Source organism: Bombyx mandarina, chromosome 10, assembly GCF_030267445.1.
Source record: "Bombyx mandarina strain Sakado chromosome 10, ASM3026744v2".
NCBI lineage: Eukaryota > Metazoa > Arthropoda > Insecta > Lepidoptera > Bombycidae > Bombyx > Bombyx mandarina.
Genome location: NC_143217.1, coordinates 9039162 through 9058177, shown reverse-complemented (window position 1 = coordinate 9058177; position 19016 = coordinate 9039162). Strand labels below are relative to the sequence as shown.

General features: G+C 40.6%; 1 protein-coding gene across 1 annotated transcript in view; it reads right to left on the bottom strand.

The window, feature by feature from the left end:
• Sur (Sulfonylurea receptor) overlaps positions 1-18567 on the bottom strand; it is a 34813-nt gene extending 16246 nt beyond the window's left edge. The window contains 17 exon segments of the mRNA XM_089730600.1: positions 251-372; positions 1341-1417; positions 1601-1717; positions 1919-2055; positions 2741-2962; positions 3469-3713; positions 4545-4696; positions 5254-5359; positions 5429-5747; positions 5839-6020; positions 6093-6393; positions 6490-6693; positions 6773-7105; positions 13543-13756; positions 15314-15700; positions 17042-17258; positions 18155-18567. Coding sequence (XP_089586726.1) covers positions 251-372; positions 1341-1417; positions 1601-1717; positions 1919-2055; positions 2741-2962; positions 3469-3713; positions 4545-4696; positions 5254-5359; positions 5429-5747; positions 5839-6020; positions 6093-6393; positions 6490-6693; positions 6773-7105; positions 13543-13756; positions 15314-15700; positions 17042-17181 — 3258 coding nt within the window. The 5' untranslated portion in view covers positions 17182-17258; positions 18155-18567.
• Positions 18568-19016: the final 449 nt, after the last annotated feature.

Below are 19016 nucleotides of genomic sequence, written 5' to 3'. Positions count from 1 at the left end.
TTAAACGGGGCTTTAATCCGGCTTAAATGTCGGCTAATTAGTAGAATTTTTCTGCGAAGTAAAAAAAGTTTGTAAATATAATAACTTCAATAGTTTTAATATTTGTAAACCAAATCGCGATTCACAAAGATCACCTATATTATTTTGATTTACGTTTTAGAATGTAAATTCACATTTCCTTGAACTGCAAAATCGGTTACAAGGATTTTCTGAGAACTACGTAGAAGTAAAGTTTTATCATTAAGACTACCTCACTGACGTCATTCCAAGATTGACTCTTATCTAGTGAAGATTCGTCATTAATCATTCCGACATTTGTATCCCCTCCGTTTATGCTAACTGTGCTGTAAGTGGTCTCCACTAAGGATTCTTCTGAAAGATAAAATATTTTATGAATAAAAAATCAATAATAATATTTCATTTCTATAATTGTTTGTATTGAAAGGTAATCGACCCAATCCATTTGGACGGAGATCTGTAACTGTAGCAATTTCATTGCCATATTTGAAAAAATGGACCAGTTGGGACGATCACATGTTGTAATGTCTAAACAACGTGTCACCATCCGAGACGCCGGTCGAAGTCTCAACATTACCTATTGTAACGCCATACCGTACCTAATATAAATAGGTTGTCAGAGATAAATGATACGATAATTTTAAATTTGCCGATTTAATACGGATCTTAGGGAGTAAATTTTAGAAATCATTTTACATAATCTGCTATGGAATTCTGCTATGGAATGCGCTTCCTCTCGAGATCAGGACTATTACTAACCGCTGCACGTTCAAGTTAAGGGTTCGGCGAATGCTGTTGGAAAAGTTAGCGGAATCGTCATGAACTTATTAAGATGAAGTTATTTGTTAAGGAAATTTATTAATATATTCCTTTTAATACTGTATAAACTATTATATGTATGTATGTATGTATATATGTATGTATGTATGCATGTATATTTATATATGATTTTGTATATATGTAGATATACTTTTTTTGTATGTATTCGTAGCCTAATATAAATTTCATTGCACCTACCACTATTTACTCTGCACTACCTTTGGTTGACTGGTAGAGAATGCCTTAGGCATTAAGTCCGCCAATGTAAATTTTACATGAAGTGTAATAAATAAATAAATAAATAAATAAATAAATAATCATGAAAAGAGTCAATCAATACAGCGCTTTAAATTTACACTCAGCGAACGTATACGAGTATAACAATGGTTGCAATATAATTAAGATTTCTACATAAGCGCAACATCAAAAATAATAATATTGATATTATCTTTAATTAAAAAGGCTAAAAAGATTCTTTTCTATGTATTATAAAGATGATATACCATTAATTCCATTAGTGTCCGGCGCAGGTGTATCGGATTCTGAACTGATTAAGCGTCTTAGATTTCTCGGGGTCCATCTGTCAAGGCAAATAGCGTCGGTAATAACAACACGAAACTTTTACCAGAACCAAACGAAATGGAAAATTTCTTTAAATTGAAAAAAAAAAGTAGTATGAAATAAATTTGTAAAAAACAATGATAGTTTCATTAAAGCCACATTAGCTGATTCTCTATCACTGAAAATTTCTTGATAGATGTACCTTCTAAGAGTTCGGTTTCCTTGTGGTCGTAGCCAGCGTCGAAGAAGACTGACTTCTCGTTGTAGTGTAGTGTTTGATTCATCCGCACTGACTGTACGACGTATTTCACGACGCCATCTACAGTCAATTTTAATATTTTTTTTATATTTATTCATACTTAGACACAGAGAGACTATTTTTTAGCCAATGAAGGATTACGTAGTGATATACAAACGTTTAAATTTACAGACTAGGTATAGGAGAATATCAAACATAAATTTAATTTGTCAGGTCGTTTTAGTATTAGGTACCTAATTCATGACAATTAACATATCTTACACAGATGATGGTGGTGGTGATGAGAACTGCCTCATGAGGGGCGGTCTCTGTTGCTGCACTACTCTACGCCAACTACCGCCAGTGTACATCGGTACCTCTGCTAACAAATGCGCCCCTGCTGCCTCTGTTATGCCGATCTGTAATTGAGATTATTCATCTAAGTCAGCCTTTCCCAAAGTGGGCGATAGCCCCCCTTTTGTGGGCGCTGCAGGCTTAAAGGGTAGCGGTAATAGACCCAGAAAAAAAGGGGGCGTTGTGCAGAGGCTTGGGAGGCGATTTGTAATTTCATCAAAGAGGCCTCTTAGACACCGACCGAGCTCTCGCTATAGTGGTAATTAAGTAGGTGAAAAAATGTGGGCGCTAAATAATAATTTACACTTAAAGTAGACAGTAGGGAAAATAAGTTTCGGAACCCCTGGTCTAGGTCAATCAAATTCTAATAAACCAAAATATTTCGTCTTCAATTCGGAATATCTTTCATGTGCTAGGGCACCGCACCCAAAGACGAAACGGCTATAAATTAGAATAGTCCTATCGTATATGGAAAAAATACTCATTCATTAACTGAGCTATAGTTAGTAGTAGTGCTATAGTTCTTATTTCATTAGTCGGAATGTAAAGACAAGGGTGATGAGGGAATGGAAACGCATCGCACGAGACCATTGACTCTGTAGAATAGATGGTAGACATAGCTGATAACTATTTTGGAAATGAACGACATTATAAAACAACTATAAAAGCAACTATAACTACACACACTATAACTATCACGTCTATGAAACAACTATAAAAATATTAAATGATTAAAAGAACTCAACTGACTGTAGTATCCTCTGATGCGCATCTTTGGAATTTAGCCCGGCTGACCACTCGTACGAGCCGCGCCCGTTCCCGTGCAGTTCCGTCAGGAGGACCAGCACATCCTCGCGCTGCAGCTGCACGAGCTTCGCTTGCAAGCTGCACCCAGCGCGATAGGTAGCTGTCGTTACTGGCGCTGGACACTCGACCGTATCCGCTCACACGTCCATTATCCATTGCGATAATCTATGGTTATTTAAAATAGTTTAATTTATTACTCTTTATTCTTTATTGTACGCACAGCTACTGGTGGTAGGACTTCTTGTGAGTCCGCACGGGTAGGTACCACCGCCTTACCTATTTCTACCGTGAAGCAGTAATGCGTTTCAGTCTGAAGGGTAGGGCAGCCGTTGTAACTATACTGAGATCTTAGAAATTACATCTCAAGGTGGGTGGCGCATTTACGTTGTAGATGTCTAGGGGCTCCTGTAACCGCCTAACACCAGGTGGGCTGTGATCTCGTCCGACCATATAAGCAATAAAAAAAAGTTAATACAAAACAATAATTACGAAAAGTTATAAAATGGCGAGCTTAACTCAACAATTGAAGTTATCTACCACCTAACCGTTCTTAAAGAGGGAGAGCTTTACATAAGTTGGTAGAAGAATACAATCTAATCTATTTACTTATTGTTATTATTAATAAACATTTATCGTTTGGAAAAAGGTTTCTGATGTATTTAAATACTAACCAAGTCAGCATAGTGAAGTAGTTCCAGTCTGTTAGTTGCGAGGACAATGGTTCGTCCAGCGCGGACAGCCGGCACCAGTCCTCGCGCTACCACATGCCGGGCGAGTGCAGCGTCGAGCGCAGCCAACGGCTCGTCTAAAGCCAGCAGTTGTGCCTTGGAGTATAATGCTCGAGCAATGCTCACGCGAATGCGTTGACCGCCGGATAAGGGAGTACCGTGGCTGCCCAGGCGGGTTGCGTCGCCTTCTGTTCACCAAATGGCATTTTGGTATTAAAGGCTTATCTCAATTACAGATGTCGTAGTTGGTCAAAGAATTGTCTATCTAATAATCAGACTATACTTGAGAAATTAGAATTAATGAGTGTCCCATCTTTATTTTTCTTTTCTTTATATCCCCCTAATTCTTCAATCTTAAATACTGTTACAAGGAAATGATTAAAGTAATTATCCGTTTCAGTTTTAACATATAGATTTTATATAGACTTTTTGTCTTGACAAAACCTTTTCTAATGCAATTATGACTATGAGCTGATGAGCCCGACGACCGAGTTTAAGCTGTGCCGTCGTAGGTCTCCATTTAACATCAGGTGTACTGTGAACTCGTTAGGTCATCTAAGCCAATAAAAAGATGCAGTGCGTTTTATCCATGTCTCATGTCTCATTTGAATTGAATTATTGGATTTGGAACAAAACTCAAATACGGAAATATAATATGTTATGTCGGTAATGCAAATGTATAGGTTAATTAATGGTAGTATGTACTCGTACTTATATTTTTTGTCATAAGCAGCATTTTTTTTTCGTAACAGTAAAGTATCATTAGTACCTACTACTGAGAATCGAAAGCCAAACATACCGTTATATACTTACCTGATGAATCACATCATCACCTGATGCCAATTGATGCAAATATAAATAAATACTTTTGAAGACGTCTATGAATATTGAATATCTTTAAAAATAGTATAGGTGCTCATGAAAATGACTCGCAATTAAAGTAGTTTTTGTAGGATGGTAGTGTATAATATAATTGTCGTAATACAGTCTTAGTTAATGTAATAAATAATTAATCAAACCTGGTAAAAGTTGTAAGTCTGGCCGCAGACCTGTGGCGCGTAGAACACGTGCATAATTTTTCTGACACCAAGAATGACCCATTATTATGTTATCGCGAACTGAAGCCTCCAGCAACCACGGAGGCTGACCGGCATACCACTTCGAACTGTTTCTGTTTTGATGTAGAAAAATATTTTAGAAGCCAAGAAATATTTATAAAGTTTGCTCTTAATCAACACATCTACGATACAAGGACACAGACATTGTGTATAGCGTTAAATTGATTTGAATTGCTTCAGATACATTTGATGAGGTTAATTTAGTTGCTTGGAAATAGATAAATTAATTGCTGCATTGACATGAGAAACTGGCCTTGAAATGAGCTCATATTGAAATCTCTTATACCTATTTGTTTCGCTGTTTTTTATTTTCAATTTTTATGGTTGTAGTTTTGCATTGCCTATTTTTATAAAGTTATTAGCTGTCACCTTTTATGGTAGACGGTATTACCGTAGTACCGTAAAAGGTTTTTACCTGTTTAATTTCTTAATTTCTTTCTTGTTTTTATTACTCGATTGCCTAAATGCAATGCCAATAAGAGCCATTAATCGTACTAATGTGACTGTTGATTTTATCATTGTATTGTAATATTTTGCAGTTTAATTAATGTTAATTAATTATAAATAAATTAATGTTAGTACTTTGTTGATAAATGACATTTAAACCTACCGTTTATATAACACATCTCCTCTCTCAAGATACATTTCTCCAATTAAAGCAGACAAGAATGATGATTTTCCAGCACTTGTGCCTCCGACAACCATAATTAGTTTCCCTAAAAAAAGTAGATTTTGTAAAATTGTAACCTAGTTAAGAGAAAATTATATTGCTTAAAAAAATAAACCTGATGGAATTTCAAGATCGCCAACTTCCAATAGATCATCTTTCACACCCCACGTGAACGCCGCATTTCGAAATGTGACCAATTGCGAGAATTCCGATTTATTAACGTGTGACTCATTTGATAATCGCTCAGCGAACTCAATTTCACACATCTCATCTTTATTGGCCATTAAATCGTGAGATGGCTCGTCATTCTGATGTGTATTGTCATTACAAGGGACATTAGGTTTGTTTGATAACTCTTCATAGTCAGTAAATTCGTTTCCGACATTGTTCGATTCGGGAAGATCCAAAAAATCTTTGATTCGTCTTGTGCTCACCTAAAAATTTGATACTTTTTCATTACTGGTAGTGCAAGATCAATGCTTAATATATCTATGATGTAAAAATCGACAAATTCATTCTATTTACCATAGCTTGAATTATCATGAGGACAGTGACTGGCAAAATAAGCAATGGAACGGAAAGCTGATTAAAGAAGGCTAAGCCAGCGAATACGTTCATCGCGGTTAAGCCGGTTCCTTCTTCTATGAAAAAATATACAGTGAATGTAATAACTGTGATTAAGATTGTAGAGACTTGAGTCGAAAAAGCTGAAAATAAAATAATCGTGTGAACCCGTGTTGAACGATATCTAAACTATTGTATATTCCCTGGTTACCTACTCAAAAAACTCCAGTATAATGAATCTTTATTTAGCAGTTTCAGTTCGACTTCTCTAAGTTGTAATATTTTTTCTTTAAACAAATCTTCCCATACGTAGAGTTTAATTACATTTATTCCTTGCAATATTTCGGTCATTTTGGAAATTCTGTGATCCGTACATTTAGAAATATCCTTAGAGTTATCTGAAAGTTTCTTTCCTACAAGAAATTGCAAGGGTGTGATCACTAACACGCTTGCTACTGCTCCGATAATTGCGCTTACGCCTAATTTCATATACAATAGATATAGTATCACAGCCACCTGAAATTTTAAACTGTCAATAAATATAATAACTTTTCACGTTTTCATTTATTTCGTTTATTTTATTTTAAAATTGTGTTTATAACACCTTTTTACCTTAAGTGGTATAGCCCATATGTAATGACAAATCCAAACGCAAGACATAATATTGTATGTGTCTTGTGAAACTAAATTCGTTATGAGACCAGATCGCGTATTGCTCTCATCGTCCGAATTCATCAGCAAAGGGGAATCTTCGTCTAAATTTGACTCCGATGGCGTCCAAGATGCTATACGCATACATTTGTCATAAATCATAGCCTAAAATCAAAATGAACATTTGGAAAATCAAGAAGCTATGCTACTAAGCTTTTAAAAAGAAAAATCAACTTTAACTAACTTGTAAAGCAGTCTTTAATCTGGCACCTTCCACTGTTACCAAATGCGTCGAATTTTGAGAGAGTAAGGCCTGATAAATCAAAGCCAAAGTAATTACTAATAACATGACGTAGCCATTACCGATAAATTCTCTTAAAGTTACATGTGCTTTGTTACTGTTATGTTCATTACTAATCGGACTTTCAATAAACTGAATTATGAAAGCCAGCCCCAATGGTGGAACTAAACCTATTAAGTCACCTAAAAGTTTTAAAATACCACCAATGTAAAAATTTGGCCACACTCTACATAGGTAACATGTCCATATACTAGGGCCATTGTCACACTTTGTTTTCTGAAAGAAAAGAAACGATGATTTAAAGACGATTTTCGCATTGTTTCGCGCTCTCCACGGTGCCATGCAAGTTTCTCATCGAGACTGAAAATTGTTTTTTTTTTTTTTTTTTTATGATTGAACGTTTACTGGTGGCCCGAAGGCCTTTCCAGTTTCACCAGGACAGGTGGGCGAGCAAAGGCTCAGCCAAGAGGGGTGGGATTTGCTAACAACTGCCCGAGCGCCTCCGAAGGAGACCTAACAACTCAAGAGCAATTGTTTCGCGAATGAATCTACTACCGGATCGGAATCGCGACCCGCTGAGAAGATCCGGCGAGAAACTCAGCGGGCTGATGCATGGGTTAGGTTGCACGTCGACCTCTTTGTCGAGTTCGACGAGTACGGTTACCGGGGTCCCTAAGCCTGCCCCTAGTATTAGAGCTGAAGGCATCTAATGCAAAGGTTATTGGATCTGATGGATCCGTAAGGACGTGTCTAGGGCGTCGACGGTGACTGGCTCCTGCATGATCAGGATTCGGAGAGTAGTCAGCGGCGGCAACGATAAGGCGATTATCATGACGCATAGCCTTATCGAAGTATCGTTCCGACGCTGACTTCATGTATTTCCGAATTGATTCGAGGCCCAGGTCGTCGTGTAGGTCAACGTTCCTCACGAACCACGGAGCGCCGACAGCTAACCTGCAAAAGCGGGATTGTAGGGATTGGAGGGTGTCTATGTGTGTGCGGGCCGCGTGAGCGAACACCACACTCGCGTAAGTCATGACGGGCCTTATGCAAGTTTTGTAAAGTGTCACCTTGTTCCGAAGGGACATTTTACTCCGCTTACAGATCATGGGGTAGAGTCTACCGAGAATAAACGCGGCACGGTCACGGACTGATTTTATATGCGGGCGGAATGTCATCGATGCATCCAGGGTAACGCCCAGGTACTTGACCTTCCTGGCCCAGGGTATGGGTTGTCTAAAGAGAGTAATCGGGGGTGTGAGATTCCTCCTCCTAATCCGGGAGGAAATCCGTGTGGAGCTTCCCCTCTGAAATAGCACCGCAGTACTTTTCGCTGGGTTGATGTCTATGCGCCATTTTCGGAACCACTTTCCTAGGGCTAGGGCTGCGCTCTGAAGCTTCTTCGCGATTAGGGACTTATTTCTACTAGAATAGTAAACAGTCGTGTCGTCGGCGAATAAAGCTAAATGGGTCGGCGGCGACCGGGCAATATCGTTGACGAATAAGCTAAATAAGAGGGGTGAGAGGACAGAGCCTTGCGGGACTCCAGCTGTGAGAGGTCGTGGGGAGGAGCGGGTTCCCTCGACTCGATATCGAAAAGAGCGGTTCGACAAGAAGTCCCGTATGATGAGCACGAGACTATCCGGCACGCCCATGTTGAATAGTTTGAAAATCAAACCATTGTGCCAGACTTTGTCGAACGCTTTTGCGACGTCGAAGAAGAGAGCTCCCGTGTATAACGGTTTTGGTCGATTAAGCCCCACAAGAATGTGCTCCGTGAGGCGGTGCACCTGTTGAACGCATGAGTGATTTGTACGGAATCCGAATTGTTCATCGATGAGAATGCCCTTGGATGAGACGAAATCTCTGAGGCGCTTGTAGAGCAGACGCTCATACAGTTGCCTAGAGACATGAGGAGGCTAATCGGGCGGTAGCTCGTCGGATGATTTTTGGTTTACCGGGTTTATGTATGCCGATAACGTCCGCTTCTTTCCACACCGCGGGAAAGATACAGTTCGCCATAGCGGCATTGAAAATAGATGCCAACATCACGATGAGTTGGACGGGTAGAAGTTTAATAACGCGGTTAGATATACCGTCGGAACCGGGAGCCTTGCGAGGACGTAGGTCTTTGATCAAGTCTTTAACTTCCATCGGGGTGACGGGTGGTAACGCATCCGAGGGTGGCAAGGAGGCTCTGCGTTCTACCTCACTGTCTACTAATTCTACATGAACAGGGTCCACGGATTGAGTGCTGGGCGTGCACTGGGTTTGCAATGTATCGGCCAGCAGCTCTGCTTTTTCGTCATCATCAAAGGCCGCGAGTCGGCCTGAGGGCCTACGAGGGGGGGCATAGTTACTACCGTATCCGATTTGAGAGTACGAGCTAAGCGGTAGTAAGACCTTTGGGAGGGCGCGAGTCCTTCTAAGAAATCAGACCATCTGGCATCTCGGACTTCGGCGATGCGAGACTTTACGTCGCGTTGTAGGGCACGCATTCGAATACGATTTTCCGCGGTAGGATACCTGTCGTAGGCGCGTATCGAGGCGTTCTTAGCTCTAAGGAGTTCCCTAATATCGTCGGACAATTTGAAGCGGTGAAGGAAGTCCTCCGCTACAACTTGTTTCGATGACCTATCTAATGTCGAGGTGATGTGTGATGTTAAGATGTCTATGGCTTCAGCGGTATCCTGAGAAGACGGGGTAGAGTCCGGGTTAAACGGGAGCGATGGTGGATCAGATTCAGAAAGGCTGATGCCCAGCGTGTGCCAATCCACCACAGTCCTCGTGACGGGAACGGAATCGGGAGCGCGACCGAGCTTCATGACGACGGGACGGTGGTCTGAATCTAACTCTGAAACTACTTCGATCGAGTGTAAGCGCAGAGTTACGTTTTTTAATAACGCTATGTCGAGTATATCCGGGCGATGCGCGATATTTAGCGGGTAGTGAGTCGGGGTTAACGGAGCGACGATATCGAAGGCGAGATCATCGACTAACGCGTCAAGCCGCCTGCCATTCGGGTTGTGGTGTGTGAGTTCCACCTGATGTGTTTACAATTTAGGTCGCCCGCCAGAATGACAGAGCTCCCCATACCGAGCAGCGCCTCAATATCACTGCTTAGAACGATCTTATCCGGTGGAAGATAAACGGACGCGATAACGATCGGCGCGTGTCCCGTCAGTGAGATTCGGCACACTGATGCTTCGATATTAGCGAGCGCGGGAGGATCGAGCGGGACGCAATGCAGGGCTCTTCTATAGTAAATAACGGTACCACCACCACGGGCAGAGAGCCTGTCGTTCCTGACCATGTTATAGTTCGCGATTTTAGGGTCACGGCGCGCGGGCTTAAGTAGGGTCTCCTGCACTAAGAAAATGTCAATTTGATGGTCACGCAAAAAATCACAAACCTGATCACGTTGATTTGCGAGACCGTAAGCGTTAAAAAATCCTATTGTTACGGATAAGGGTTTTATTCTACTAATGTACGCCATTGATTACCGGTGGAGTGAGGGGAGGACGTACGTATTTAACGACGCGTATACGTCAGCGTATTCTTGCACAACGGCGATGAAATGTTGTGCAGTGGAGGCGGCGCGAATGGCGTCACCCAAAGCGTTAACACGCTCAAAGTTGATCGACTGAAAAAAGTCGATCGCTAGAGCGAGATTTTCGGACGCGGTCGGAGGGCAGGTCGCGGGGGAGGGACGTATCGCGGGGGTGGGACGAGTCGCGGGGGAGAGAGTTATAGCCGTGTTCGTGTACGGCAACGGTTTAGCCCAAGCTGAGACGCTGGGCACCGACGCCGGCACGAAAGCAGGCTTAGCCTTCGGCACAGAGGGTACCGTGGCTTTGATGTCTGGGCCGGAAGCTCGGAGGCGGTTTTGACGGGCGACGCGGCGATTTATTTTGGAGCTCGGGGCATCCACGGTAGTTCGCGGGGTGACCTTGTGTTCGGCACAGGACACAGCTAGGCGGTTCCGTCGCGGTTTTTTGGTCGCGAGCGCAGAGGGCCGTGGCGTGATCGCCCAAACACTTAACACATCGGGGGCGCGCGTGACAGTTACGGGAAGAGTGCCCGTACAGTTGGCAGTTATGGCACTGACTAGGAGTGCCTTTTTTATGGGGACTTCGACGGCAATACCGGAGAGCCTACAGACGGTCCGAATGTTAAAAATTTGCTTACCCTCGGGGTAGGCTGGAGGGCGACTAAAACCATATTGTATGGCTCCCTACCGCGGCCGGTGTGCATGCGGTGCACGGAATTTACTGGTAGGCCTTGTTCTATCAGATCTGCCTTGACGAGATCGGCATCTAGCTCCTTCGGGATTCCACGTATGACAACGCGGAGTTCGCGCTCCTCCTGGAGCGTATAAGTGTGGAAACTTATACGCTCCTTTCGGAGGTAACTTGAGAGGGCCCTATGGTCGTCGGGTGTCGTTACTTTTATTTGAATCCCGTTGGCGAGATTACGGGCGCTGGCAAAATTAATATTTTTGGCCTTAAGGGCCAGGGAAACTCGGTCCCAAGCTGCCTTCTCTTGAAGGATAACCGGGGAGGGTCTGAGTTTTAGATTGCGCCACCGGTCGCGGCGACGGAGTGGCACGGGCTGGAGGCGCAACGGGAGTCTGAGGGCGGGGGCGCGACGCGTTCGCGGCTTTGCTAATTTTAGCGGCCGCGAGAGCTCGAGACTCCGCGGCACGCTTCTTACCCTTTTGTACCAGGGTGAATCCATCCGTCGATGAGGCGGGGGCGAGGTCGACCTCCATCTCCGAGTCAGAGTCGGAGGACGAGGAGGCGGGCGCAGGTGACCTACAAGCAGGAGTTTTGGAGGGCGCGACGGAGGCCGCGGATGATCGCGCTGCTGGAACGGTGGCCACGGCGGACGACGCAGTAGTTTTACTCGCCAGTATAGGCGACGCGGGAACGGCAGGCACGACGGAGGCTGCGGTGCTCGATGTAGACGCTTTGCACGCAGGTACAGGCGACGCAGGAGCAGCGAGCACGGCGGAGTCTTCGAGAGAGCTCGCAGTGTGATTGGCCTTGAAAGCCAGAAACTCTGAGGCGAGCTGTGGGTGACGAAGTCGGAGGAATTCCACGAATACAGCGTCCATGATCGCTGAGTACCCAGGTGGGGCGGCCCCGGGTCTTGAAAACACTCGCCTTGCGGCGAGGCCCCAACTTCTCGGACCTGAGCGGTTCTATTGAACACAGGTGGCAATGCGGCGCGATTACTACAGGACAACGAAAAAGCACAACAAAACAGAAATTACAAAAAGAAGCAAAACAAATAAATACTTGCAGGAAAACACTTTGTCGGCAAATGTTCCACGAACACAAAAATAACTAAAACAAAACAAATAAAAGCTTCCAGGAAACACACTTGGTCGGCAGATGTATCACGAACACAGGCCGCGCGAACAATGGCCGGGCTAACAAAAGCCGGGCGAACAAAGACCGGGCGATCGAGTGGACGATGAGCACGTCCGCACGTGACGGGTGCCTCTATCGGAATGACTGAAAATTGTATCACGTGATGCAAAGTATGTTCGCGGGCGCTAAGTAAAGCTACTTGGTCGACATTATCATAGCTATGTTACGGTCAATGTGCAGAATTAAAAAATATCAGTTATTACTCTTGATAAAGTTGCTTAAAGAGAAATTAAACTGATAATTTTTCAGTTAACAAAATACGATTGACAATCTGCACACTCCCGTTGTCAATGTAACAAATTCTTAAAAGGGATATGTAGTTACATATTTTATGACTGTTCAATCAAAAATCGTTTAGGGCGCATTACGAGCTCGTATTAGTGGACTACTACCCGTTTTTCTAACAAAGTAGACGTGCATTCCGATTTGAAGAGCCGCATCAACCATGTACCACATGGTATGGTCTATTTGTCTAATGTCTATGAACTCAATTACCGAATCGATTAACTCTAAGTGGGTCCTGAGCTCATAGATGCAACAATGTCATTATAAACGAAATGTAATGTTTTCCTGCATACGAATATCTTATCTTATACATTTAAACGAGCAATTCTTGTATATTAATATATACTTATAAATCTGAATCTCGGAAACGAATCCAACGATTTTCATAAAATTTAGTATACAGGGGTTTTCGGGGGCGATAAATCGATCTAGCTACGATTTATTTTCAGAAAATGTTTTATTCGTGTTTTCAATAATAAACTCTTCCCGACATCTATTGGCGAATAATAATACTATTTTTGTTAATTGAGGGCAACTAACAGCTTTAAAGACACAAAAAGATGGCGTTATCAAAAAAAAAAACCGAACCAAGCTTGGTCATCATCTAGTATTTTTTAACTTTTGAATTTTAACAATATTTTCTTTCCTTTGAAATACTGCTACTACTAGATGCGTACTATGCGTAGACACGTTTTAGTTTGACAACTATACTTACTATACGTTTCCGATGCACAGCTCAAACAATTAGTTGTAAAGTAGTTAGACAAGGACAAGGCTATAATAATTACAGTAGTAGCCTATTAATATAATCATTTTTGTAATATGTCAATGTTCACTCAATGTTTATTACAGAGAAAATTTGTGACGGTTCTTAATAACGTTTTACCATGATTATTATACGCTAGCCGCGAAACGCATAATTGTCCCATGGAAAGCAATAATGTATACATACATAAATTTTCATAGGAAATAGGTAAATTAAACGGTTTTTACCTCAACGCTTTTATAAATGCTGTGGAATTTTTTGTAATATTTGACTGATTTTTCTTTTTCTGGTAATTCTCCTAAATCCTCCATCTCTAATGGAGATTCATACCCTTTGTATAACAGACCGTTTATCCAATAAAACGAGATTTTGGAATAAAAATGAGAGCTATTGTGTTTGTAAGAGACCTTGCTTGAGCTGTTCGTCGTCTTGTCGCGATGACTAAAATGTTTGTTACCTGAAATAATTAATAATGTGTACTTACTACATATGTTTTTGTTTGAATATTTTGTTAAATATAAGCGTCATTTTATCAACTACTCAAATTTTGATGCACGTAGTGAACGTATTAACGTGGTGAAAATATGCAGAAACGCAATTTTAAAATGGCAATTTATAATTGATAACTCTTTCCAGTAGGCACTTTTTCAAAGTTCACTCACTCACAAGATCACTGTTTACAAGTATTGTTTCTTTTATATGAGGAAAGTACAGTATATTTATCGTAGTACAGTTGATAGAAATTCCTGTCGGATTATAAAATCCAAAGAAAGATTTGTCATTATCCATTAAAAAAGATTGTATTTTACATGTATGTACATAGTCCTTTATTTATTATTATCAGATAGTGTCTATGTTATAGTAGAGCCAGTAAGTCTTCAGACCTAGTCACAAATGCTTACAATTGGTAGCTGATCAGCATTGTAATGTACATGCATTGTTAATAACAAAGGCGACAATGTGTTCAAGTCGTTTGTCTGTCAGCATTTGTAAGGTAATGATGAGTGTGCCTTCAGTTAATTCAACTTAATACACATGTACATTAGTTACGAGACTACTAATGGCAAAGTGCTAACTGAGATGGCGCCAGACGCATAGCTATGTCTGCCATTGTCTGCGACAGGGGGTTGACTGTACATGGCGCCTGCCTTCATGTTTCCAATAATTGACTCAACAAATCTTCGAAGACAGAATAATAGTATGAATTTGTTTCGAGATATTGGAAGACAGGTATTGTCTAAAATTGGGAGTATTTTAAATATGTTATACGAATTAAATTTCAGTTACTGATTAAAAAAAAATGGGACATCAGTCTCTTTCAGCTAGTGTAGTACCTATTTCTCTCAACGTATGTTCTTAGTAATATCTTAACCAAACTTTGTGGAGCGAGTTGTGAGCCCACCCAAATTAGTAACATTGTCCTACCTATTTCTATCTGAAGTAAATCGTGCTTTGCAGAAGGATAGAATAGCCTTTGTATCAATGTAATTGAAACCTTAACCCTACGTCTTAAGGTGGGTGACGGCATTCACATTTTGAGTTTCGCTTCACACCAGTTGGACTACAAGCTTGTTTGCCTAATTGTGATATTAAGAGGAGCCTTCTTAAATTATCCCTTAAAATTCATGAGTTTTCATTGAGTAAAGGTATAACACAGTAATGTGTTGTTAGTTTTTGACTCAACACTACCCTTGACATTTTGATCTAAAATAAATGCACGAATTGGCATTAGCCTTAATGCAATTCAATGGTTCTTGTAACATTTAACCATTTTTGGAATCAACTGTTTTTAGGACTATCGTTGTTCTTAATGTTTTTCTAGTAGCCAGTTTAAGTTACATGATGCAACTACAAGTTTAAATTAACCTATTAGCTTATCACTTACGTAAGCCGATAGTTAAGTCACCTCCTTGGAGGACAGCTAACGTCAGCGAACGTTACCGGTTAAAGGAAGTAAGCCGTTTAGTGAATGCACATTAGTACTTTAAAAGCATTAGCGACACACTTACCACCTCGTAAAAGCACGCGCAGTCCACGGCGGATATCGTTAAAGAAAGCAGCAACGAGGCACCTTGAATATATAATTCTATATGGTTGACTTCAGCGCCGACACGGATATGCTGCCAAAGAATGGAAGCGGCTGATATGGCTGAGAGTGACCAATATATCGCCAAGTACAATATAGGCGCTGAGGATTGTCTATTCCATAGCGCGACGTGGAAGCAGGCCGCTGCGATCCAGGCAAGAGGTGCCATGAGGGCTGAGACTAATCGTACAGTATCCGTGCGACGTAGAAGTGCCGCCGCTGCCCCACAGCACCAGATACCAAACAGAGCAAGACTGGCCACTCCACGTACATTTTGAGCTCTCCAGTTCTTCTTATATCTAAATTAGATAACACAAGGAAGTAAATAAAAATAAAATATATTTAAACTTGGTGTTCGATTATTTAGATCTGATTCTAGAACTGTGAAGAGATTTTATGATATTATAAAACTGTAAATTTTTCGATAGTCTTATCGCATCATCTTTACAACTCTAAGTAACTTAAATATTATTTCTATATTGTTCGAAGCTTAATAATAAGTTAATTTAGTAATAGAAGGCTTGTTTTTTTTTTTTATTGCCCTTGTAGGCAGACGATCATACGGCCCACCTGATGGTGAGTGGTTACCGTCGCTCATGGACTACAGCAATGCCAGGGGCAGAGCCAAGCCGCTGCCTACCGCTTAATACTCTCCATAAGCCTCGTTTGAAGAAGGACATGTCATAGCGCTCGGGAAACACCGTGGAGGGGAGCTCATTCCATAGCCGGATGGTGCGTGGCAAAAAAGATCTCTGGAAGCGCACTATGGATGACCGCAGTGGCTCCAGGTAGTATGGATGAACTCTACTCCGGTGGCGGGCGGTGCGGTGGTAAAAACGAGATGCCGGTATCATCTCGAATAATTCCTCAGAGCACTCCCCATGGAACATACGGTACAAAATACAGAGGGGACCGAAGTCCCTCGCAGACCCAGAGGTTCCAAACGATCCGACTTTTTGTAAATATCAATTATTATGTATTAGCTTTCGCCATTCTCAATTCTATCCCAAATATTCACTGTCGAGCATAGGCTTTCCCCATAAATCCCTTTTTACACGTGTTACAGCGTTTTGTAAATGCCTGCACGTAAGTAAGTCCATTGTTCCCGTTTCTGCCGCGAAGCAGTCATGCCTTCTGGCCTTAAGGGTGCAAAACCTGACTAATATATAATTCAATTGAAACTTAGACCTCATGTGTGGCTAAGGTGAGTGGCGACATTCACGTTGTGATGTTGTCCAAAGGCTCCGCTAGCTACGTCACATCAGGTGAGCCGTAAGATGGCCCATCAATTGATATATAAATAAAAACCTGAATATGCAATGGTCTTATTTTTGTTCAAAGTGACAGCGAATACATGAACTTGCTAAGTTAAATTAATGAGTTTAGCTAATTTTTCTGTTCCAAATTTAAATGTGATTATTATTATGTCGGTCGCAAGCTTGAAAACGATTGCATCAGCAGGTCAAATTTTACTATCGTAGTATTCATTTGGTTTCTTAGTAAATCTGTTTGGCATTGGTAAAGGCTGCGTTTAAGTCAACCGTTAACATCGCAGGACGAGTCGGGTAAAAAGTTGAATTATTCAATTTTGTGGAAAACGAATCGCAAGCGTATAGTTAAAGTTTATTGAAGCATCTAACCTGTAATGTTTGTGCGTGGTGGAACAACAGTACATTAATCCCGCAGTGATTGTAGCGCAGTACAGGTGCAGTGAATGTAGTGCGGCATTCAATGCTCGCATCTCACAGCTTCTATCACTTTGACCACAAAAGGCCTCCATTTCGATATAATACGTATTTTCTCACCGAATTTAATCGTGGTCGATTGCCTTTTTCTATGTAGATGACGGGTTAAAATCTATTCACAAAATAAAACAAATTTCGTAAGGTCCCAGAAGTGAAGAAAGAATAAGAAAGATGCATATGAGATAAGTTTACAACAATTTTTTTAAGGAATGGTTTTTTTATTAACACATTATGTCATAACATCGCGTAAGCATGAAAGGGAAATTTAGAATTTAGAAAATGTCTAGAAAGAAGGAAGCTTAAATGAGAACCTGGATTATGTTTCGATTAATAAAAAACAACTGTGTCTTAACTTTATTTTCTCTAGAAAGGTCTAGTCTACTAGGTTTATGTTTATTAGGTTAAGTATATTTTAAATCACGCCATTAATTCTGTAATTATATATTCCATATTTTTTACTTATAATGGTTGTTCGCGACTATGGAGAATTTATGACGTTAAATTGTGTTCTTTTAATAAATTAATTCCTTATTTTCAAATAAAACTTCATTATTATTTTCCTAAGTTTTTTATTTTATCTTATTATAATATTTGTCAATGTCGCGAAACAGTGTGAAGGTTTTATAGAAAGTTCATTCTAATTTGAATTGAAGTATACGATACCAGAATGCGATAACTACGAAATAACTGTTGATAAGTGGGGAAAGGAAATACCAACATAGCTCCGCTGACGACACATCTCTTAAAGCAATTCATTGAATTTTATTTTCGTAGATTTTATTACGTGGTTATAAACGCCTACGTCTTTCTAATGTTTCTAGTACAAAGTTTATCCTTCAATTTTGATTCTATGTTAACAAATTCATGACATCATTATCATTGTTTTCGAAATTACAATGTGTCTATAAATAATATTTTATGAGGTTTCGATTTATCACAATTCGGTATTAATATTGGGTTCTTTTTGTGTAATTTTGATGACTGTTTTATGATTTATATATTACGTACCGGTGCTTAACATTGAATTTATATTTAAAATAATCCGATTCGACCGAAGAAACAGAGAATAAGTCCAGAATTCCTAATTCGTAGGTAAAGTTGTTTTATGGTAAAACAAAACACATTCTTAATTGAAATCGAAGCACATTATCCACGATAAAATGAGTAAAACACACTTTATGTACCCGCTGTTTGTAAGAATACTTTGTTTTGTTTTTTATTTCGTTTGGTAAACGATATTTCTACTTTCTTCGGTTTTTGTGACAAATCGCGGTCAGAGGCACACGCGTGGTAGCCGATCCGCACGCCCGCGATCGCGACAGACTGCATGCGTGACAGTTTTGGGGAAAAAGTTAAACTTGAATGGGTCCAAGCAGTACCGTATGCATGCGTTGAACCAACGGCACTACCCGTCCCCTACTGCTCTACGATACGTCGGATACGATACGACACGTCTCTTAGCCTCGATAGTATATAATATACATATGTATACACTATAAGAAAGATCGGCGACCCGCAACACTCGCGTTTTAATTTAGTTCATTGTATGCAGTGAATTTATTGTCTACTGTCTGCATTGTACGCTGTCATTAGAGCACATAATTTTTGTTGGATCGCCTATTGGTATTTTAAACTTGATGTTTCCAGAAGATTAGAACATTTAAGTGACAATGTATCGTTTTCCTATTTTGGTATTGTTACCGAGCGCTGACCTTGCTGGTCAAGGTTTGATTTAGGGAGCATTGTGTGTTATGATAATTATACATACCATAAACAATGAATTTTTGGTTGTTTTTTATTTATAATCTATTAACGTCATGACAAATTTTTTAATGAACAGTTAATTTCGAATCTACAATTTCAAGCTCAC